This window comes from Pyrus communis, chromosome 3 (genome assembly GCF_041283825.1).
Source record: "Pyrus communis isolate YQ-2024b chromosome 3, ASM4128382v1, whole genome shotgun sequence".
Lineage (NCBI taxonomy): Eukaryota > Viridiplantae > Streptophyta > Magnoliopsida > Rosales > Rosaceae > Pyrus > Pyrus communis.
The window spans coordinates 8963924-8980779 of NC_142567.1; the positions used below are offsets into that span (position 1 = coordinate 8963924).

General features: G+C 36.8%; 2 protein-coding genes across 2 annotated transcripts; both read left to right on the top strand.

The window, feature by feature from the left end:
- Positions 1 to 1874: 1874 nt before the first annotated feature.
- On the top strand, positions 1875 to 8809 carry LOC137715296 (DEK domain-containing chromatin-associated protein 4). Its single transcript, XM_068454571.2, has 12 exons — positions 1875 to 2013; positions 2678 to 3496; positions 3594 to 3627; positions 4948 to 5027; positions 5344 to 5403; positions 5506 to 5616; positions 6044 to 6124; positions 6213 to 6296; positions 6941 to 7409; positions 7698 to 7810; positions 8033 to 8063; positions 8372 to 8809. Exons 2-12 carry the CDS (start codon positions 2732 to 2734, stop codon positions 8536 to 8538), a joined length of 1995 nt encoding a protein of 664 aa, XP_068310672.2. The 5' UTR covers positions 1875 to 2013; positions 2678 to 2731; the 3' UTR covers positions 8539 to 8809.
- Positions 8810 to 15282: 6473 nt separating this feature from the next.
- On the top strand, positions 15283 to 16398 carry LOC137715717 (nuclear transcription factor Y subunit B-3). The gene has a single exon (XM_068455057.2). It carries the CDS (start codon positions 15647 to 15649, stop codon positions 16220 to 16222), a length of 576 nt encoding a protein of 191 aa, XP_068311158.1. The 5' UTR covers positions 15283 to 15646; the 3' UTR covers positions 16223 to 16398.
- The last annotated feature ends 458 nt before the right edge of the window (positions 16399 to 16856 follow it).

Here is a 16856-nt window from a genome sequence, read left to right on the forward strand (position 1 = left end):
GGATGCTGCACTTCGAGTTGTTCGTTATTTGAAGTCTACTCCGGGTCAAGGCTTATTATTCCGTTCTGAAAATCAAATCAAGTTGACTGCTTTTTGTGATTCTGACTAGGCGGGTTGTCTTATTACTCGTTGGTCGACTACTGGCTACTATGTTTTCTTGGGAAATTCTTTGATTTCATGGCGGACAAAGCAATAGAAAACTGTGTCACTTTCTTCTGCTGAAGCGGAATATAGAGCTATGTCGGGTGCTTGTTGTGAGATAATTTGGCTGCGCTTTCTATTTAAGGATTTGAACATTCCCTTAATCGGTCCATCCGATCTATTTTGTGACAATCAAGCAGCCTTGCATATTGCTTCCAACCTTGTTTTTCATGAGTGTACTCGCCACATTGGGATGGATTGTCATTTTATACGTGATAAGATTGTTGATAGCACTATAACTACCAAGTATGTTGGTACGACACATCAGTTGGTAGACCTATTTACGAAGCCTCTTGGGAAAGAGAAATTTTCAACCATGTTACGTAAGTTGGGCGTTCTTGACATTTACTCTCCAACTTGAGGGGGAGTGTTAGACAAATAGGAAAGTAGTTAGACTTAAATTGTAATTGTACTCCTAACTTGTAGGAGGAATCCTTGCTACTCAAGGAATGTATTTGTATATATATACACACTTTCACGTATCAATGAGAAAACAATTCAGCCATATATTATTTTTCTACAGGTTAGTCATTACAGTTTGTCCTGATCCTTGACATCAACAGCCTTATATTATGGTGCTGTAAGTATTTAGTTTACGACATGGTAGGGGACTTTGAAGCGAGCAATGCATGGAGTCGGAAACATTGTGTTGATTTGCTTGGTCGAGGCGAATTTGGTTATGTCTCAGTTTTATGTTATTACTTGATCGAAGGAAGATGAGATCGTATGACTGAATATTTTGGTTGCAAATCGATGACTAGCATGAAAAATACTTGCATGAAAAATTGTAATGGCAGAAATAACTATGGACGGACATAACTATTTCTGCCATTACGTTAATGGACCCGTCCTTTGACATCGCTTGCAACGATCAAATATTAATCAAAGAATTTTAGAAAATAAAAAAATTAACGAGAAACCCAAACAAGAGATTCATTTTGAGCAAAACATTCAAAAAATTATTTCGATTTATTTTGATACAAAACTTGTTTTGATTGAGGCATCGACGTTGATACTCGGGAGAGAAGACTCTCTCATGTATCATTATGGAGTAGCTTAGTGGTTGGGGATAAATCCAAGCTTGTATTTCACTTAGGTTCGATTTTTGTCATTAGTGAATCACATGATTGTAGTTAAGAAATGTTGAAATCTATTTGTGAGTCTTCTCGATTATCGTGACAAAATATCTAGCTAATTTTTTTTTTTTTTTAAATTAAAAATTGACAAAAAAACTGAGGGGGTGGAAGTTAGTGTTGACGTCATACCAAACTACTTTTATCAATAAAATACTGTTCCTTTTATTCAAAGATAAAAAATAAAAAAAGAACGAAATGTCAACCAGTGGCCGTCGATTCGCTAGGTGCCATGCTAAACCAGATCTGGACCGTGGGAGCTCGATCTGCAACTCAAAACTGACGTGGCATTTAACTGCATTTTGAATCCGGCTTTGAAGTCCGGACTATATATATAGGAAATAAATCCTATTAATCGTTAGATTTGAAATTAATAAAATTATGTGATTAAGATTTTGTGATATGTGATTTAATTTCAATTATAGAATTTCATTAAAGTTAAATTTAATGATCAAGATGATGTCTTCAATTATTTTTTAAAATAAAGATCCGTCCCCTTAAAGACCAGATATATATATATATATATATATCCACATCATAAATAAAATTAAGAAAACAAAAATAAAAATAGAAATTCGAAGCATAATAATAACGGCAATGTGTAAGAGAGAGAAGCACTGAGAGTCGGACTCGAAGACTTTTCTGAGCTCCAAATCAACCAACACGAACTCAAATCTCTGTAAGTTTCATACCCTAATCAATTTTTATTCAATTTTAACTACCAAATATTGTTTTTTTCTTCTGCTTTCTTTTTTTTTCTGTAAATTGTTGTTCTCTTTGGCGGTGTAGTTGGGGATAATTGAGGTGCAGAGCTTAGGGTTTCCAACTGGTTGTTGCAGCCCTCAAACGTTGTGAATTTTTCTTTATTTTTACTGGTTACCGTGCATAATTGGATTTTTTTTTTCTTGGTTCTGTTTGGTTGCCGAGAAAGCTGAAAAAAGAAGAAGATAATTTCTTTGATTATTTTTTGTTCTATTAACGCCGTTTCGTGAAAAGCTGAGGTTTTTGAGTTAGTTAAAGCAGTGTAGAAGCTAAAGATTTAAAATTTGCCTGTTGGGCTACTTGGTCCAGATTTAGTTAGGGATTACAGTTTTCTGGGGATTGTAATTTTTGTAATTGCCATTGCATCTTTCTCCTAGATTCTATTGTTGTTCTTTGGATTATTATTTGTTAGAGCGAAAGCTGTGGTTGCCGCATTTTCAAACTTGATGAATTTTGTTTGAAAATTTCCAAACTGTTGACATTATATTTGTTTGAAACTGTTGTGGTAACCGTTAAATTTCGATCAGCGTTCTTTTGCATGATACGTTATGCATCCCTAAATGGATATACATTTGTTTCAGGAGTTTCCTTAGTCAACTTTGCGACGAAGGTAATCTGTTTTTGGTTAATTGATCATGGGTGAGGAAGACATGGTGGCCAATGACACTGAAATAGTGGCAAATGGGACTAGCCAGTTAGAGAAAACCAGCAGAGATGGGACTGAGAAAAAAGGGGATGGAAAGGTTGAGGTAAAAGAAATGGATGTAGATAAGAAAGGTGATGAGATCGATGAAGTGGAGAAAATGGATGGAGACCAAGAGACCAATGGAAGCAAAGATGAAAAAGTGAAAGACAAAGCTGAGGGACCCAAACTTGAGGAATTGAAAGAGGAAACTGGTCCAGATGAAGTTGAAAAAGATGACGAGAATGCACAAGTTGAGAAAATGGACGAAGACGGTGAAAAGGTGAAAGAAGGAACAGAGGAACTCAAAGTTGAGGAAAAGGAAGAAGAAACTGCTCCAAATGAAAAAGAGGAGACTGAAGAAAAGAAGGAAATTGAAGTGGAAGAAGAGAAGGTTGATGGACTTTCGGTGGAGGAAGAGAAGGAAAACGTGAAGGTTGAAGAGAAGGAAGAAGAGAAAGAAGAGATAGTTGAAGATAAGGAAGAAGAGATGGAAGAAGAGAAGGAAGAAGAAGCTAAGGTGGTGAAAGGGCCGAGGAAGCGTGCAAAAGGAAAGAGTGCAGAGAAAACCATAGAGAAGAAAAAGAAAGTTGCAGAAAAGAAGGAGCCTGAGCCAAGAACTCCTGCTATTGATCGGCCTGTTCGTGAGCGGAAATCAGTTGAAAGGCTGGTGGAAGCTATTGAAAAAGATAATGCCAAGGAATTCCATATAGAGAAGGTCTTCTTTTTATTTGCTTTCTGTTCTATAGATATCAATTTCAGGTTATGTATTACCGAGTATTATTTTGTTCATAGTTTTACCTTAAATATTGTAGGGACGCGGTACACCATTGAAAGACATACCTAATGGTACTGTTCCTGCCCTATTATTCGCTTATTTTTTATATGAACCTCACTTTGGTTCTCTCTGTTATAGTTTTGTACATTGTAATTTCTTTTAAATGAAAGTCGTATCAATCCAGTAATCCACTTGCATATTCTTTTCCAATTTTAAACTCCTATCAGTAGTAACTACATCGACATATTTTTAGCTTCATAGGGCTGTGTAGGGGTCAAAGCTTTCAGTGGTCAATTTTGTTTTGGAAGATATTTTCACATTCTGTATGTTGTCCGAGGGATCTGGTAGTAATGTAGCTGGAAGGATATAAGTGGTTGCCCTTTAAAAGTTTACCTAAAGCATGACAAGGGGGGCTCAAATGCACAAACCCTTATTTTGGAACATCATGATGTTATTCCTACCTGGGGTCTTGTGTGGTTGGTTTGGTCAAGTCGGTGAATATGAGCTACTGTTTTAGGGTTTTTATTGCAACAGGGAAGAGTCTTTTACATCTGTACCTCACATATTGGGTAATATGAAGTCCTATAGTAACTAATGTTGGTTCAGAGTTAGTGTGGTGTCTTGGATTCATACATATAGTAATTGATATTGGTTTACATATCATGGGTTCAACATGAATTATGAGTAGTATCCAACTTAGTAGAACTCTATAAAAGGCTTGGGAGAGCTTTTTCTTTCAATGAAACTAATGAATTTAGAGACCTTTCCAGTGAGTGAGCAGCATATGTTTCTCTTTAGATTGTGTGATGTAACCTACCTCTAGGTGTGATTCCTAAGGTGGCTCCTAGAACCCTATCACTGTGATGGGAGTTTCTGTCTTGACTTTCATTTTCATGAGTCCAGCTTTTTCTTATCCACCAACAATTTACATCAACCAAAAAGCACAAAACAGTACTTCCACTTTTTGCTTCTTGTTGTGTATCTGGTTGTCCATATCATGTATATGAAAAGTTAGGCTAAGTGTAGAGTACGAAGACTTGACTAGCATTCAACTGCACTTAATACTTTCATTTATAAATTATGGAGATTGTTCAATTTTGGCAATTAATACTTTTTGTCATGTTTTCTGTTTACCAATTGCGTACAAGAAATCTATATCGAACTCTCTATGTGATGTATTGTATATTTTCAAATAGATTATTTACTGAGAATTTAGGTATTCTCTTCCCCATCCTTTCAATTTTTTACATCAAAGTACGAGACTAAATTATTGTCCAAATTATTGTCCCTTTGATTCATAACAACCTGATCTTGCAACTAGGGAGTTGATTAAGGCTATATTCATAATGGCAATGCAAATAGTTGATGTTTGTCTTGTTCAAATTGTTCAGTGGCTTTCAAGTTGTCAAGAAGGAAAATCGATGATAACATAAAATTACTTCATACTATTCTTTTTGGAAGGAGAGGAAAGGTAATTCATTTACTGCTTACTCCTTATTTTTTTAGGGATCTGTTATTAGCACTCCAAAAATCTCGTTCTGCAATCGTCACAAGTGTATTTTTCTTTCTAATTATTTTTTGGAGTGCAAAATAAGATTTTGGTAGTGCCAATAACAATTCCCATTTTTAATTTTCGATCATTTTTTCCTCACCCAACTTGGTGACAAGAATGTACGTGCTGCAAAATTAAACTACATGCATAAAATCTCTTGGGAGATTCTAAGGCTAGTATTCTTCATATGTAGTCTGAAATGTTGTGTCTACGTGGCTTTCCTTTAATTTTGCAGGCACTTGAGGTCAAGAGTAATATATCCAGATTTTCTGGTTTTGTGTGGCGTGGAAATGAGGTAAAAGATGCATAATGAATAAATAAATTATCTTTGCTGCATGTGTTTGACATGTTCTAGTGCTTTGAGGGTGGTTATCACTAAAATTTGACATTGTTGCAGGACAAGCAAAACGCTAAAGTAAAAGAAAAATTTGACAAGTGTAATAAAGAGAAGTTACTGGACTTCTGTGATCTGCTCAACGTATCAGTTTCCAAAGCTACTACTAGGAAGGTTTGCTAACTTTCTATTGCTGCTGCTACCTTTTTGGTTTGGAAATTTGTTCCTAAATCTTTATATTTGTTGTGTTGAATCTATTAGTTGTTCACTAACTGACTAAAGTAACTTTCTCCCCAGTGGGGATGTTTCTTGATGGTTGATTACCTTACATTACACACATTGTTCAATTCAGACATAATTGTCTGCTCTCGTAATCCACAAAAATTGATAATTTAACAGTGAGTGGACTTTAGATGCAACAGTTTATCCGATTTTGCTTTCTCTAGTAAACAGAAAGGGTTGATGCATCATGGCATTATCTGAAACACTGGTTTTGTTGGCATCTCAGAAATGAACTTTCGGCCTAATTTGAAAAACTAATGTTGTTATTGACAAAGTTGGGAGGACAGTTGCTTAAATGAGCTGGAAAATGCAAATGCAGGAGGATATAGTTGCAAAGCTCATTGAATTTTTGGTGGCTCCTCATGCTACAACTGATGTGCTCCTCGCAGAAAAAGAGACGGTTTGTTTCCTTGCAATTTTTCTCCCTTGGAGAGAATTGTTTTCTAGAGCAGTATGTTAATACTTTTCATTTCCTGTTTCAATGTCAGCCAACTAAGGGCAACAAGCGCAAGAGGGCAACTAAAGGAAGTCCTTCAACATCTGGGGGCACAAGCTCAAAGCGCTCAGCAAAGGTGTTATTTTCGCATCCTGTGTATATAAAGTTCTGACTTGTGCATTAGTATAATAGCCCAATTGGCGAATAAATTTTTTTTTTCATCTTGCTGTAACTGTAAAAGGTTCTACTTCAGCAGAAGTTGGTATTCTTTTTATATGTATATATTTCTTTAAATTTGGTCATGTTCTTATATTCATTAAGTGTGTATAAATTTTGCACTTTGGTCAACACTTTGTCTTGCCATTTTAGTTAAACTTGTGTCTTCTAATGAATGTTATATGTTCCCTTGTCAAACTTACTAGAGTGTCTGACGGGTGCACTATTCCATGGCCCTGTGTGTATGGAATGTGGCTTCTTAATTCTTTTCAGTGTGTATAGAATGGGGCACTATTCCACGGACCATCTCTTTACGTAGCATTGGTGGATCTTAAGATAAGAGCACTTATATGCACTGTTGCCGAAGTTTGTGCTGATTGTGAATTTTACTGCAATTCCATGAAAAATAAAATGTTCTATAAGAATTTATCTAGAGAAGAAATATGCATGCAACCTGCATTGGATTTTTGCTGTTCATTCTGTTTAGAGGGCTTTGTGCCACTTAATGTTTTTTTATCTTATTTATTTTTTAAAAAAATTAATTTTTGTCCTGTAATTTTCCAGAATCATAGAAAGAATGATGATGATTCAAAAATGGAGGACAAGAGTACACCAGATACAGAAGATGAGTCAGAGGAAGATGTGAAAGCCGAAGAAGAAGAAGAAAATGCTGAGGACGAAAATGAAAATGGTGTACCAGAGAAGTCAGAGGATGTGATGCCTGAGCGTTCAGAAAGTGAGGAGAAACATAACTCTTCTGATGATTCTGAGGCAGAAGTGATAAAAAAGAAGCCACGATCAAAATCATCATCCAGAAAGAAGGAATCTTCTGAAAAAGTTAAAACCAAAAAATCCAGAGTTTCTGTTAAATCTACTCCGCCACCTAGTAAAGGACAAAAGAAATCAGCAACAAAACTCACTCCGGTTGATGATGACAGTGATACAAGTCCAAAGGCATCGTCAAGGAAGAAGAAAAATGAGAAGGTGTCCAAAGAATCTACTCCAAAAAAATCTGCCTCAACGGAAAAAACTGGTATAAACTGAAATCTCTTCTTCCATTACCATCATCACCATCTTGATTATATGACATTTTTCTTTAATAACTATTTTGGAAGTTCTTGTGCATCTTTTTTGTCTTCTCGTTTTGTTTAAGTATTGAGGGACTGATTTATCTGGTCAAATTTTTTGCACGATTTGATAATGTTGTCTAATACATATTGTTCATAAACAACTGACTCTTTCGGATTTTTTTGGCAAGAATTGAAGCTTGTCGATCGTTTAATCCTAGTCAATAGTACTAAATACTATTGCTTATTTGAAGGGAAAAAAATTGCTAAAGGGAAGGACAAGACCAAGGAGGGAAAATTGAGGCCAACTGATGACAATTTGAGAGATGCAATATGTCAAATTCTCAAAGAAGTTGACTTCAATACGGTAAGCTTATAGTACCAGTTGTAGAATGAACTGGTAAATATGATTGTAAAGGGTGTTTGCATATGATATGCTGAGAACAGTGAGAAGTGAGAACATTATACAGATCAGCAATCAAAACAAGAAGTATCTGAGACCATTATATTCCTTTGTTTATGCTTACCCCTCTATGTGGTAAGTGACGGTTCTCACACGCTTACAAGTTGTGTTTTCTTTATTCTTCAGGCTACTTTCACCGACATTCTGAAGCTACTTGGTATGCACTCTTGTTTCTATTGTTTTATTTAAATTTTAAATGCCTTCATTTCCTTTTCAATATTCGTGATATCCGAATGTACTAATTTGGTCTCAGCTTTTAAAGGGTCTCCTTTCAGAGAAATTTCTCTATATTTATTCATGCTTGATGCATCTAGTAAATTGGTTAGAAAAATTGTGAACGTTCATCTGCTGTATGATTGAAGAAATCAGTAGTTTTCATTTTGAAACCTAATGCTTGATCAAATCAACACTCATCTTCTTGAATTCTTAGTTGGTTGCCTTCTTACCTGCCGATTTTCTTTTCAGCCGGGCAATTCAATGCAGATCTCAGCTTAAGAAAGTCAGCCATAAAGCTCATGATCCAGGAAGAGCTTACTAAATTAGCTGATGAGGCAGATGAAGAAGACGAAGAAGAAGGGGATCTAGAGAAAGACGAAACCCGGACTGCTAAGGGAGAGGAGGTCGAAGTCTGACCAATGAGAGGGAATGTGACTGCATGGACATAGTAATAGCTATTTATGCCCCTTTGTTTTTTGCTTTTTTGACTTAATGTTAATGCTGCATGTACTATTTAGTCTGTCATCGTTAGTGCTCTGCTTGCTGGCAAGTAAACTAGGAAATTTAAATGTTAAACCAGCGGATGTTAAATTAAGTTGTGCTGCAGGATTGCAGCTTGTTATGTACACGTTCACATAATCTATAGGAGTTTTACTGTCTAATATAACCGAACTTTTTGCTTGATAATTTGAGTTTCTCCGATTTTCTGAATTTATTACTGTGGCCCCAATTTTTGGATGTTATTGCTGGATATTTGGTCTATGTTGGACTGATTACATCTATGCAGGAGTGAGAGCCAAACTGATTAAAGTCCTTCAGTGCCGAATCTGCAGGTATGTCCGGTCATTTTTTGGTTGAGCTCATGACTGTTTCTCAATGTCTTGGATCAACTGGCTGACCAGTGACCACTAATCATATATGATATCCACCTGACAGGTGACTTCTGTGACTTCTTTTTCCTTTTCCTGGGGTTTAATTTAGACTTCTATTCTGGCTCTATTTACTGTCGTGGCGCCTTTCCTTAATTATTTATCACTTTGGTCATTCCGCCAAGCACGTTTGTCTTTCTGCCAAACTCATGTTCTTATGCTTCCCTAGTCTCGTACCTCTAGTTTTCTTCTCGTGTCATCCCAAATTGAAGTTGAAACAAGATTACCAGTTTGAGAGCGATCTAGCGCCAATTTACTGTTGTTTGCAATTGGTAAGTTGAGTATTTATTTACTCGAACAACGATTAATAGCGTGAGATAAAAGGTGTCACGGAAGTAGGATAACGTGGGCTAGAATTGCCCGTGGATTCACAACTCATTATGTTCAGGCTCGCCAACTCGTTATTGCTCTATTGGAAGAGGTCTCTCGTTCGAACTCCCTAAATGCGTTCGACATTGATGGCCCCTTATGCATCCTCCTCCCCATCTATTTGGGACAGAAAGCTGACCCTTGGTACTGCATCACTTTAAGTGGACATCCTCACATGCATATGAATAATTGCCAAGTAGAGCTGCAACTAAATATAAAACCATTTAACTATTTGATTATCATCCACGTGGAATTTGTTTCGATGAAATGTATTTACTGCGAAAAACATTTTGTTCCGACGGCTGTTATTGAAAATATTTTGCGACTTCAAACAAATTACCGCCAATAATACGATGTTTCCTAGTGACTTCGGAGTTCCATTTGCAAATGCATTTGTTTGTAGAGACCCTCTAGACAAAGATAGATTGCTCCACTTGTGAAGTGGACCACATGATTTACTAATCGGGTTTAGAGACGGTTAATGATATTTTAAGCGCATTTAAGCTTTAATTATTGTGTTAGGGGGTTTAATATCACCGTCCCATGATATTAAAATACAAAGTGTTATTTTCTCCACTACGTTGGAATTGTATTTTGTCGTAAATTGGGCTTTTTTTTTTATTTGTATAGAAAACGACTTTTGCTAAGGAATCAACTCGAGCTTACATCCTCAAAAAGTATTTTAAATAATTACAGCCTGCGTAATTAAGCATTTGTTGATTAGTTAATAGGGATATGCTATTTTTAAATTTGTGCCTCCGTTCATGTTTTCTTCTAATTATTCGACATGTGTTTATTAATTTAACTCATAATTTAACGGGTTAAAAACATTACATTTTTAAGGGGTTTCAATTCAAGTCTCAAGTGGTTAAAAATATTTCCTTCGAGATTTAAGATTCGAATATGTAAACTATAAACAGATAGATACACACACTCATTTACAAAAAGAAGGATTGAGTGCAAAAAATTTTTTAGACTAATTACATGTTAAGGATGAAGATAAATTTTATAGTGTGAATAACCTTGTTAAGGCGACCTTGGTTTTTCGTGGGCCAACAATATAGGACATCAATAATTTGGCATGAACTTGTCATTTATGGCAATAGAACTTAAACCTATCACCTAAAAAATTGAGAGAAATATTGAAATCGTTTCGGATTTCCTAATGAATAAAACTCATCGCAACTTGTTTCTTAGACTGTAATACATTTTATTTTGCGACATTTGGAAATCGTGGATTCAAATTCCAAACCCCTTTATATGGAAGTACAACAACATGTCGAATATAAGGCATTCCTCCGGCCACCATAGAAAGGGCCAAATGCCTCTTTGTTGAAAATATGCGAGCAAACTTAACAAAAACCAAAATTAAGTATATTCCAAGTCATATGAGGGTCGTGAAGTCGGCAAAAGTCGGCAGGTTGTATATAAGAGTTTTTAATGTGGAGATTTTGGAACTACGTTCAGTTGCCTTAATAGTAGGTCACTGTGTGTGACCAACACCCCCTCTAGAAAGTAGAAAGTAGAAGCTCATTTCAACAGTAGCATTCAAGGAGAACTTGTATGAAATGAGTTTATCACTATGTGACATTCTAGTTTAATAGTGCATGCTATGTGAAGAAACAATTACCCCGTTACATTATCTTATCAAAGTAGAATGTCATGACAGCGATGAACACGTTTTAAATGAAGTTCAGTCTATGACCTAAGGACTTGATCCTTAGCTTTGTCTTAGCTTGTTATCAAGGGGCGCTTGGTGATCATGTTGATGGCTTCCATTTGCCAAGTAGCCTGAGGATCAATTGGAGAGGCGAAACATAAGTTGATATTGAACTTAGAGCAAAAGGCCTTGGACTTCTTATCGTCGAATTGGCGCTCGTTGTCCGCGACAATGGCAATAGGAATGCCAAATCTGCAGAGAATGTTCATTCACGAAGTCCTCTATCCTTGCCTCAGTGATGGTTGCCAAGGATTCTACTTCAGCCCACTTTATGAAGTAGTACATTGCCACGGTCATATACCAGACCTTGCCTTTGCCTGAAGGCATTGGGGCGGTCAAATCAAGACCCTACTAGGCCAAGGGTTGACCATGGGAGTGAGAGGCTTAGGAGGGCGTGACGAATAGTCGCATAGCGCTAACACTTGTCACAAGAGTGAGAGATTTTAATGGCATTTTGGTGAAGTGTTGGCCAATAGTATCTGTGGCGAAATGCTTTGTGTGCGAAGGGCCTAGATCCAGCACGGTCTCCACAAACTCCCTCATGTATCTCCCTAAAGACGGCTTCTCCTTCAGTAGGCATAAATCACTTTAAGTATTGAAGGGTCGTACAACTTCTCATATTGTTCTTGGAGGACCTCATTCTTGGTTGCTATTTTGTTATTTTGCTCATCAAGCTCTTTGACTCTAGCTTGAAGGTCAACTTGGGTTTTTTATTTCCTCTACTTTGCACTGCACATGAGAGGTGTATTTTGCTATGTACTTTGGCCTTCTTCGCTCCCCATGTTGGAGAGAGGTACTTGGTTGAAGGAAAGGGTGTGAAATTTGAGACTCAGCTTGGTTAAGTTGGTGAGAGTAGGAATCAGTCGTTTCTCACAAACAATGCCAAATGTTGATGCACAAAATTGGGTGGACTCCAAGTCAATGTAAAGTGCGGTGTAAGGACTTCCACGAGAGTGCTCCGGTCAAAGGTAGACAGACGAAGTAGCTTGCGAGGAAGATGAGCACGTATCGAAAGGCACTGGTGTTATACCGGCCTAAGAGTCTCTAATGTTTAAGTTAAGAAAGTATATTTAGGGTGCCACGTGGGCACGGTGTTTATGGTAATATAGTGTTGAATAGTAAATGTAATTAATCTTTTGAATAGAGTAGAAGTTACCCTTTTATAGAGGCAAAGTTGGTGGAGAGTTCTTGATTTTGGCCAATGGGGATTGAATGCATTAATATGGTGGTGCCACTTGTCGTGATGTGATTGCCTCTAAATTGGAAGGAAGTCTCTCATTAGTCATGGGGGTAGTCACATGTCATGGTGGCCACGAGTTATGGCTCTCACTTCTTGTGAGGTTGATTTGTTCGTTTCGGCGAGTGTATCAAAGCAGGAATCCCTCTAAAAATTATCGATGCTTCCTAGTTGATCGATAATCAATAACTTCGAAGTCGATATAATATAGTACAAACATAAGTTATTGTTGCATTTCAGAGGAGATTTGATGTTTTTCTCAGTAAAATATGAATAATTAAGCATTAGTCTATTCATAATGTGCATTAGAGTTATATAAATTCAGTTTTGTTTTGAGTTTGGGACCATAAACTAAGTTTAATTTCGAAATTATCATAAGTGGCATGATCGAAAATGACAAATTCTCAAAGGAAAAGGATCATCGCTAGATTCTTTTCCTAGGTATTCCGTAATCTCATTCGTTCATCGTACATTGTACATCGTACGGTCATAAATCATTTCAAAATTTAAATTTTAAAATTAAATATGAATAGTACTTAACAAAAATTGACCGCACTATATACGATAAAGGATAAGATCACGGGATCCCTAGAATCCCTAGGAAAAAGATCCAGCGAGGGTCCTTTTCCATTCTCAAAGCTTCTTAGACTTGGACGTGTCAATGGGGATTTGCTGTGCCAAGTTGGAAGCAATTCAAGTCATAAATATAAATAATTAACGATATTAAGACAAAAATAAACGCAACAAATCATGCTTTATAAATAAATTAGTTGAAAATCACACGCTTTAGTAAGGGGTTTGTAGTTTATTTGATTAAAAAAAATTTATTCTTGCATAAAAAATTTTGAGTTTGGATCCTTTCTCATTTAATATCGCTAGCCAGGCTATCTTCTTGTTGCGTTGCCCCATTAACTAAAGCAAAACAATAAACATTCCGCCCAAAGACAAAAATTGGATCGGTTCACTTCCACGCGTAGCAGCACCCAGGACGGCCCTGAGAATTTGGGAGCCCTAGGCGAGCCTTCAAAGTGGGGTCCTAAAGTTCTTTGATCTTTGGTTCTTTGTACATTGATGTATAAAAAGAATTCGCTAAATACATAAAAAATTGTATTTCCACATCAAATATCATTGAAAATCAATATCAAAAGAAACTAAATATACAAACATTACTTAAATATTACACGTCTCACGTTTTTAGCGCAAATGTACTAAATGTTTGCAGTCAAGAGTCTAAGATTGAGAGTGAAGAACAATGAAACTTGATGATCAAGAGAGTAAATAACAATAAAACTTGATTGACGAGTATAATAAATTCAAAAACACCAATTTTGTTTCTTGTGTGTTTTTTTTTTTTTTTTTTTAAATCAACATCACACTAACGAATCAAATATTAATATAATCCATTGAATAAAAAATTATTGAAAAACAAAATATAAATTTGAAGTTTTGATTACCTTAAAGTACAATCTTCAAGATCATGTGATAGTTAATTTAAACATTCGATGTGAATAGAAAGATTGGGAAGTTGAAAGAAAAAAAAATTGCAAAGGACTTGAGTTTTATAACTTTATATGCATTTGGACAAATGGATTGAGAGTTGGACATATGGATTGGGAGTAAATTTGAAAAACAAGAAAAATTAGTCACTAAAAAGGCAACTCCATGTTTTGAATAGAACACCCCAAAGAAAAAGGAAGCTGAACATTTCTACTGTACCAACAAATAAATTATGATATTTCTTACTTTTTCTGTATTTATATGTTCATTACAGGATATAAAATTTTTGGGGGCTCCTCTGAAGTGGGGTCCCTAACTGAGCGCCTACTTGTGCTACCTTAGGGGGGCCCTTGGTAGCACCCTAGCTCAAAGCTCCCCAGAAGGAATTTTAATGGCTTGACACCAAATCCTTGCCTCGAGACCATAGGCTAGGACAAACGGTGCTGCTCCATATAAGGTAGGGCTGAGTTTGTTTTGCTCAAAACGGCCGTGCCCTAATTTCAAATATGGTTAAATAAATTGGCGACAATATCTTGACAATGTAACAACATATCAACAAAATTTCGGTAAGTATAATGTTCTAAATTTTTTATTTGTACAAAAAGAGTTTAGCGTTTGGTATTTCTATACAAAATATCATCAAATTACGCTATGTTATGTGACTTATTGCCAAATTCTTGGAATTGTGCTTAATGGGAAAATTTGTTAAGTGGCTGCCGTAATGTGCTATGAAAGAGTGTAGACACAAAGGAAATATCCACAAACAATGTGGAGAACATCCACATCGTTTTTTCATCCACGTCATTTAATACTACGGTCTAGTGGTATTCCTCTTCACTTGTAAGTGAGAAGTTTTAAGTTATCGTCAAAGATGAGGTTGAACCATATTATTGCTAGTCCATCGTGAGACTTAGTTCACTTTCGTACCCTTTAATGTAGATAATTTCGTTCTTAAAAAAAAAAGAAATGTATGCATGTCCACAACACATGACTTTCTATATTTATGGAAATATAAAAAACTTCTAAAGACAGTGAATTTAAATAAAAAAGAAAATAAGGATTTTAATATTAAAACATTTAATAAATAGCTATCTATTACAAGATGCTGACCAAAGCTTGCTGTAAGAAAATAAATAAATAATTATTGGTTGAAATAAAAATTACAAGATGCTGACCAAAGCTTGTTGTAAGAAAATAAATAAATAATTATTGGTTGAAATAAAAATGAAAATAGAAGTTTCCACAAAAGGTTGAATATCTTTTGAAAAAGGAAAATCCAGGTCAGACCAACCACGTGCCGGATACCAAATCAACGGTCCCGATGAACCACCTCAACTCATCCGACGCCCCTAACGCCGTCGGTGTACACTCAACACTTATCGGCAGACAACGGTCCACATTCGTGCAGGTGACCACCGGATAGGCGTTATTAACTCCATGATCCAACGGACCCAACGCATTCGCTCGCAAACGCATCCCCTCTCTCTCCCTCTCTCTCTCTCTCTCTCTCATCCCAATTTCTCATAATCCAAAGCTCCGATTTTACTGGAATCTCCGTCTTTTTTCTCACTGAATTCAATTTCTCGAAGGCAAGATAAATCCAATTTTTTAAAAAAATTCGAAGCGTCAATTGCAATTCCTGGAGATTTTAGCTCGATTCACAGCTCGAAATTTCCAATTTTAGCATTTTTGATCGGCGACTACAGTATGTGAAGTCAACTTGTAGTATTTTTGTACCAAAATTACTGCAAAAAGCTTGAGAAGTTTCATCAATGGCGGACTCGGACAACGACTCGGGAGGAGCGCACACGAAGAGCGAGCTCTCGCCGCGGGAACAGGACCGATTGCTGCCTATAGCGAACGTGAGCCGGATCATGAAGAAGGCGCTGCCGGCGAACGCGAAGATCTCGAAAGACGCGAAGGAGACGGTGCAGGAGTGCGTGTCGGAGTTCATAAGCTTCATCACGGGCGAGGCCTCTGACAAGTGTCAGAGGGAGAAGAGGAAGACGATCAACGGCGACGATTTGCTGTGGGCGATGACGACGTTAGGGTTCGAGGAGTACGTGGAGCCTCTGAAGGTTTATTTGCAGAGGTTTAGGGAGATGGAAGGGGAGAAGAGCAGCGTGTCGGCGCGTGACAAGGACGGGAGCGGTGGCGGGAATGGTGGGGTTGGGTACGAGGTCGGAGGTGGGAGCAGTGGCGGAGCTGGGGTATACTGGCAGCAGCAACAGCAGCAGCAGCAGCATCAGGGACACGTGTACGGCGGGAGTGGGTTTCATCAGATGGGTGTGAGTGGAGTTGGGATGGGGAAGAGTGGGCCCGGATCTAACATGGGTAGGCCCAGATGATTATATTAGGCTAGACTCTCTGGTCTTGGTGGCTGGCCATTTGCTTTAGGGTTGTTTTTGTAATTTGATTGCTAATTATTTTGCTTAAAAGTGTTTTTCTTAATTGAGGACAGTCACAGTGTCTGTGTATGTAAACTCCTACTTGTTATTTATATTACTTTTACTTGTCACTAAAATTATTTTGTAATTACGGATATATTAGATTATTAATATATATAGATACGGAGAGAAGCAAACTTTGTTGCCGATGCTCCAACTAGTTATGGACATTCTATTGATATAGGGGTGTGATATCTATACACATTTTTTTTATTTCTCACATTCTTAATTTTAGAACGTCGGATTGAATGAGTTGATGACGATCAGAGGGCGTAAATTAACAAAGGGTGTGTGGATAGCACACCCCTTAATTTAGATTATGTTTGGTTTCCTTCTTGTTGTGCCCTTCTTAAATCAGTGCTGATCACCTAAGATTCTTATTTTGAGGATTTGTGAGGTTTTTTTTTTGTATGAGTCCTCAAATTAATCTTATAGTAGATTAAGGCATCACTTAATTTTTGTTACACCAAAACAAAATACTACTTAACAAAACAAAAAAAAAAAAAAAAAAAAAAAAACAAGAGAGAAGGTCTCA

Coding starts and splice junctions, on each gene's coding strand:
- LOC137715296 (XM_068454571.2), top strand. CDS start 2,732: ATGGGTGAGGAAGACATGGTGGCCAATGACACTGAAATAGTGGCAAAT. Junction 5,028..5,343: donor TTTTTGGAAGGAGAGGAAAG/GTAATTCATTTA, acceptor TTAATTTTGCAG/GCACTTGAGGTCAAGAGTAA. Junction 6,297..6,940: donor GCTCAAAGCGCTCAGCAAAG/GTGTTATTTTCG, acceptor GTAATTTTCCAG/AATCATAGAAAGAATGATGA.
- LOC137715717 (XM_068455057.2), top strand. CDS start 15,647: ATGGCGGACTCGGACAACGACTCGGGAGGAGCGCACACGAAGAGCGAG.